Below are 7096 nucleotides of genomic sequence, written 5' to 3' on the forward strand. Positions count from 1 at the left end.
TGACTCCATGTAGCTGCGCCTTGCTACCCCGCGCCTTGTCGACTTCAAGCTCTCTCATATGTGCACCATCTTGAATCAACCCCGCGCCATAGTCTATCGAAGCCGCACAAGCCCTCAGGCCTGCACCACGTGTTTCCACGCCTCAAAAGTTGGCCATCATCAGCATCACGCTCCTATGTTGTCGTTGCTCAAATCACCGCCGTCTTCTTCTTTGACCGACATCCCCGTCGATCCGTCAGACAGTCCAGTCCGACCCAGCAGAAATTATCCAACTGCAACCATACTCCACCATGCGTCGTGTCCACCCGCACATCTCCGTGCATTGCCCGACGCCCTGTGTCTGCATGATCCTGACAACGCGCTTGTCCGCGCGCTCCGTTGCGTGTCCACACGCTCCAAGCCATCCGATCAAACCAACCTAGCAAAACTTCCATGCAAACTTGAACGGACAAATCTCTTGTCTGCAAATTATCTTGCCCATGTTTGATATATTAACTTCTCTGTGCACCCAGCAGAAAATGAGATCTCAATGATCCATCCCAACTACTCCCGTGCACACGCGTTGGACCTAGCAAGTCCTCTTTTTTTTTAACCAAACAAATCTCACATCTGACCATAGCAACGCACATCTCAATCCCAGCAAACGCATGCATGCCACGCTTGCACACCAGGCCTCCTTCAGCCATTCGGCTCCTAAGGCCTTGGCTGCATCTGGGCCTTAGGCTAGGCACTCTTGGGCCTCTCGCCCACAGGCCGCACGAACTCACTAGCGCATCGTGCAACGGCCGCATGCCCTAGCGCTGCTGGTCCTCGTCTTCAGCGTGATACCAGCCGCCGCGCGCACTTGTGATCGAACCTCCTGCATGCCGAGCCTCAGACCACGCCGCGTACGCACCTGACGCAGCTTCCTGGACCGCCACGCGAGCCATGCTGCAGCGCTTCTACACGGGACCGACCGAGACTCCCGCTGCCTGCCGTACACCCGTGCGCCGCCGAGAACTCCAGCTGCTAATCGATTTGCCTCCTGCTCTGGATTGCTTCTTGCACTCGCCGACTTCTGCTGCTTCAGAAAATTCCATCGATCGTCCTGGATTTTCCGTCGACTACCATGAGATTGCTCCCGATCGCCTAACACACCACGGATCGAACTAATTTCTTTCGCAGCCTTCGGCATCACCTCCAGATCAACAACCGCAGCCTCAAATCGAACCTTGCTCATGATACCACTTGTTAGAATAAATCCAAGGCCACCATCAATCTACCGAGGACCAAGCAATCACATGAGGAACGACACCGAGATTTGTTAACGAGGTTCACCGATATGGCTACATCTCCGGGGCCTGACTACGGACACTCCTCCCCGTGACACCGTTACAATACCGCACTCCGCCCGCCCGGGCGCCGGCACACGCCGCCGGCTCCCCCTGCGTGCCCGTGCTATTATGTTGGCATGGGTTACATCGTGTGTCTAGCCCCGCTATATATGAGAGGTTTAGGATACAAGCGTCCTACTAGGACACGACTCCATGTCTACACACCATACGATTCCAAGTCCAAGTGTAACCTAACTTGTACAATAATATTTGACACAATTCTAACACTGCACATGCGGAAACAGGGCTGGCTTGGAGCGAGGCCACAACATCGGCCGTAGCGCTGAGTTGAGGCAAGGTGCGGCAGCGGCTCGGCGCGCCAGCTCGGCGTGAGGCCATAAATCGGAGGCAGGCGGCAGCTCGTCTGACGGCGAGTGACGGCTCAGCAGTTGACACGGGCGGCCGGAACATGCTGCGGCAACGGCGGCTCACAGCGGACGCGCCGGAACGCGGCAGAAGCGAGAGACCGCGGACGCGCCGGAGGAGGCGCTTCAGAGGCGGAGGACCCGGCCGGGCGGATCGATCCATAGCGGCAGGGCTTGCTTGCTTCAGAGCAAGCGGCGAGTGCTGCAGGAGTTCAACCGAAGGTGGCCGAGCACAGCGGCAATTTTGACAGAGGCAGAACGCGGTTGCTGCTGATTGCTCATCTTCTTTCTCTTGTCCATGATCTGTAGCGGATAGAACACATGCACGCGTAAGCTTCATGTATAAGTCATTTGACCTCAGCTGAAGTTAACATGTTGTCTTAATTAGTAGTAGCATCGGGGAAAACAGCCAGTGTTGCATGCTGATAGGATTTGACCACCTCGTCAAGACGGGCGCAATGCTTCTCCAAAATGCCTTGTTTTCGTTCAGTCTTTGATGAACGGCCCGTATTTCAGGTCGGACAGAAATCCAATAGCATCTGGGAGAGTCGGCTAAGCAAAGGCGGCTCTCGGCGCAAGCGGCGCGTGGTTTTGGTGGTTCGGCAATAGAAACCGAGGTGATTCGGAGTCAGAGACGACTCGCAGCGGAGGAGAGGGCCGCGGCGGGTCATGGCGATTTGGCGCGAGTGGCGAGCCGGTTGCGGATCCGCAACAAGGGCGGCAGTGGCTGCTTTTTGTGAGGTCGAGGTGGTTCACATACTTGAAGTAGGAGGGCTCTCTTATCCAGCACTTGTGGAGGCCGCGGAGGAAGGCGGCAGTGGCCGCGCCGGCGAGCCCACAACAGCGAGGCGCGGCTCACGGTAGAGGCTGACTAGCCTAACCCCGCCGCGCTCGATGATAACTCGTAGATGTGTATTCTATTAATTTAAAAGTAGAACACTGCACGCTCATTTGATGTCAAAATGACATATAGAGATAACAAATAGACCAAACATACGAATATATTGAAACCTTGCAAACACAGGGATACAAAGATACAAATTAAAAGTGGCACATTCTTGAGACAAACAAATTATTGGATCTACATACAATTCGCTGCAAACAGAGAACTGTATGTAAAGATACAAACAGGTTATATTGATAAGCTAAAAGTAGCTGCTAGTGGATTAGATCATCCTAGTATATCCTCCTGCAGGATTGGTGCCTGTGATGTAATGATAAAGTGATTTTGCAAATTCTTGCATACGTCCGACGGGAGGGTGTGCGCCTGTGTATGTGATAATAGGATCGTCGCTGTCTGTGGGACCAACTTATGTTTCTGCAAATATGACTCTGTTCATATTGGGCAAATGAACAACCAACCGCTCGACAGAAGGTTGGCGACCATGGATATTGTATGCAAACAATCTCCAAAAAGCCTCACAAGCAGACAGATACTTATACATTTCAAAATTTCATTTTATAAGAACGAATCAATAAGAAACATAAATATATGTAAATATATTAACAAACCTGCATTTGATATAGTCGTCAATTTCATTCCTCCCAATAGGACATGGAACAGTGAAAACACCTGGGGGTCTATCTTCAACGTGGAAACGCATACGAACTACATCATGACCCTTTGTGAGATATTTGAACAAATATTTTAACAAGTTCGTCTTGTTGCACCACTCAACGTTTATATGTGCATCAAATCTCTTCAACAATTTCATATTATACGAAACAACCCATTGATTTCCCAGACGTAGCGAATCCTTTTGTCTAAGTACATACAAACCAGTATCACGTCGACGGTAAACTGGATATCCAACATGGTCAACCATTGTATCCTCGCTCAACGGTTTAGGAAAGCGCTTGGAACAACAATTGTTCTTCATGCAGGCACACTTAGTATTATACACTCCACAAGGACCATGCACCATAAACTCATCAACAAGAGCATAACCTAATGGATCAACTAAAGGATCCGGCAGCTCTGCAGAAATTAGTCCATCTATAAACGAAGGAGAAGGATCTTTGGTATCCGCCTTCAACCACACCAACGTGTGCGTATGTGGCAGCCCTCTCTTTTGGAACTCCACAACATATAAGTCTACAGATATTTAAAAGAAATTATGGTACGTCAGAAATTCATACAGAGAGGAGTTAACTTATTGCAAAAAGAAAAGAAGTAGAAGAAAGAACTAACATGCTTGAACGGCACCAAAAAAGGTACCATCTTTAACCCCATCAAGAAATTCCTCATACTTCATACTGAAAACTCGAGTAGTAATATCAGGACGATCAGCCGTAGTCTGTCCAGGTTCGGCAGCGAGAGCATCAGCAATCTCTTGCCGCCTAGGATTACATGTAAAAGTAATAAACAAATCAGGTGCACCATACTGCCGACAGATTGCCATCCCGTCATGATAATTCAGAAGCATATACCGCGGGCCGCCTGTAAAACTGCCATGCAGTATAAACTGCACACCAACATTCTTGCCAGTTGAATTACCCTCACCCATAGCATCAGATATGCCTTGATAGGTCTCAGATCGAAGATTATGTTGCTTACGGAAATGATACTCTAGACGATCAGCCTCTACACAAAAGTAAGCATTGACAGCAATTTGCTGGCTCAGCCGACCACAACTTGTGTAAGGATTCACCTCGCCTTCACGATAGCGAGCATAGTACTTATAGTACTCCAACATGGTAACCTGACCACGAGAAATGCCAGCATCTTCGGGATTACAGTCGACATCATCGTCGGAATCTTCGCCGTCCATACAACCTTCGGCCTGCACATTTGCATAACATGTGGCCGGGAAACCACTAGCATGAACATATCTAATGCCACGGTGATAGCTCTTGTCACCATATGGGAAAAGTATAGGATATTGTAAAGCCATAAGGTTGCAATTAAGTGAAGATATATGCTTCAACGAACCAGACCGCGTCTCAGCAATGACGTCAAACCTTCTGCATTCAGGTGTCAGATCACCAACAATAAGGGCAGCCACTTCAGAAGCAGTAGGGCCAGAAAAACGTGTACCATGGGCACCACCATCGTTGCCCAAAAAACGAATCGAGACAACAGAAACACCAGGAGTACAGAGACTCTGTCGTGCAATTCTAAATTTGTGCACCAAACGGTGATGCACATTAAGCATGTTTATCAATGAAGAAACAATCTCAGGATCAGGTTCAAGGGAAGAAGATTCTTCTCTGTCAAACACATTCAACCTACAGTCCAACTAGTCAGCAGAGTCTATCATGAACAATTGCGCAAACTTGGGAGTTGCACCCTCAGCCGGCAACAATGAACCTATACGATGGTAGACAACCCCATTCATCTTGAAAACATATGGAGCACCTCCAACATTGATACTGCGGTCAACCTGTGCACCCAACTACGTAAAACAGAACATAAAATTATACTGCCGTATTAATCGCATGAACCGAGAGGAAACCGCGTCTCCATCAAAACGCATCAGCCTATCCAAAGGAGAAGGCCAATCACCAAATTTCGACAACGAAATCCTACCCGTCCGACAGCATCCCGTGTAAACAGGAGAGCGAGAAGTTACGTCAGCATGGTGAACAGATCCTTCACGGAACCAAAAGAAAGCCCCACAGTGATGGCAACACAAATCCGGCCCGCCATAATAGGAACGCCTCCTAAAAGTAGCTGCAAGACAGAAAACCAAGTCGGCAAAACAGATCGACAACAAGACGTACGCGTAAACCATACATTATATGCACTCACCCTTAAGCAGTTGGATGTAATCCTTAGAAAAAGGAGGCTGCATCCCACGCACTGAAAATAAACGGGAAAAATACATAAACACATGCAACAGCAACTGGGAAAAAGTAAACACAGCAAGCAAGAAGAGCACCTCTTTTCCGACCCAACCAGTACGATCGCACCACCGTCCGCTTACGGCAGGCATGCAAAACACGCAAAACACGCAAGTGTTCCATAATAGGAGTAGGCAACACTGAAATGACAACCACGTACACAAATTAGAACCATTTTTGAAAGAGAACCATAAAATCCAAGAAAAGCACAGGCATATTTACAAAACTGAACTTACCATTACCAAGAGGAGTAGGCCGACCGAAGGCACCACCAGCACATAAGGGCACCACTCTTGGACGACAGCGGGAAAATGTACTGCCGCCCAATGAACCATGAAGGCAAACACCAGCAGGAAAACCGGCAGGACAAACATTCGATCCGTCAACAACTTGGACAGACAAACTATCTGAAACAAACATTGGACGGACCACATTAGAATCCTAAAAATGAGCACAACATTGAACAGCTAGATGGAGCAGCACCACAGGTATGAAATAAGTAGCCTGATAGAGCAGAAAGCTAACCAGGTCGCACACTGACAGACCGAACAGCCGAAGCAAACCCGTCGACCGCTGAAGAAGAACCCGCACTAATAGCAGAACCTGCAGACAAAAAAGCAACAAATCAATACCCACAACAATTAAATCAACAAGAAGAAACACAGGAAAGCAATAAGAGGCCGCACATGCATTCGCATACATGTAGAAAAAATTGAACGCACTCACCAATGATACAATCTACAGGCCGCTTCCCTAATGAAATCTCCCGACGGCGACTATCAACGTCCACATTAAAATCTTCCGGCGAATCGAATCGGTGGGCACCTACAATATGAATCAACCAATTAAAACGACGACAACCTAGACCAAGGAGCACAAGATCAATATGAAAAAAAGCACAACCAGAGAAAAACAAAGGAGCTCACCAATCCGAGAAGAACGGAACGGCCGGCGAGGACCATACCGGAAGCGGCAATCCGAATCAACTGTAGCTGGCCGGCCACACCCACCAGCGGCTGCCATCGCCGACGACGAATCCACGGAAGAAAGGCGATCACCAGCGCGGCGCACACGGGCAATAACGGCCACCCGAATCCCAGGAGGGCGGCCCCGACGGCGTCCGCCGGATCGAACAGCAGCAGGCCCAACCATCGCCCGACCGTCAGTACTGCTCAAGAAAGAAGAAGGGCAGGCAGAAGCGAAGGGAATGAGGAACGGGCGCAGAAGGGCAGCAGTATTTATAGGAAACGGCGGGAGAGAAGAAACCAAATTGGAAACGGGCAGCGAAGGCGGCGCAGAAATTCCCATAGGATTCCATCGAAGTGGCAACCGCCAGCGCGAGAGATCGGGAAGATGCAGGCGGCGACCGACTCCAGGCGAGCATACGTGGCAGCTAATAGAAATAAAAAAAGGAAATAAGTAGCAGCGCATGCAGAAAGGTCCAAAACAAAACGTAGACAAATTGGTCTCCACATAGGCAGGACATGCAGCCAATACGGAACTGAGGGCAACGCA

General features: G+C 49.2%; 1 protein-coding gene across 8 annotated transcripts; it reads right to left on the reverse strand.

Moving 5' to 3' along the window:
• Window positions 1-574: 574 nt before the first annotated feature.
• On the reverse strand, window positions 575-6896 carry LOC125551064 (uncharacterized). 8 transcript variants are annotated; one of them, XM_087515120.1, is made up of 9 exons: window positions 6508-6889; window positions 6308-6406; window positions 6107-6184; window positions 5818-5988; window positions 5620-5721; window positions 5490-5540; window positions 5268-5411; window positions 3930-4521; window positions 3401-3833 (listed from the first exon to the last, which is right to left on the reverse strand). In XM_087515120.1, exons 1-8 carry the CDS (start codon window positions 6887-6889, stop codon window positions 4484-4486), a joined length of 1065 nt encoding a protein of 354 aa, XP_087371246.1. In that variant the 3' UTR covers window positions 3401-3833; window positions 3930-4483. The 8 variants fall into 8 exon arrangements, with proteins under 8 accessions (XP_087371223.1, XP_087371227.1, XP_048570170.1 ...); XM_048714225.2 differs by having other exon boundaries at window positions 3930-5133; window positions 6508-6887; XM_087515115.1 differs by having other exon boundaries at window positions 3930-5411; window positions 5824-5988; window positions 6508-6896.
• Window positions 6897-7096: the final 200 nt, after the last annotated feature.

Source organism: Triticum urartu, chromosome 1A, assembly GCF_056163025.1.
Source record: "Triticum urartu cultivar PI428250 chromosome 1A, HENAU_Tu73, whole genome shotgun sequence".
NCBI classification, from domain to species: domain Eukaryota; kingdom Viridiplantae; phylum Streptophyta; class Magnoliopsida; order Poales; family Poaceae; genus Triticum; species Triticum urartu.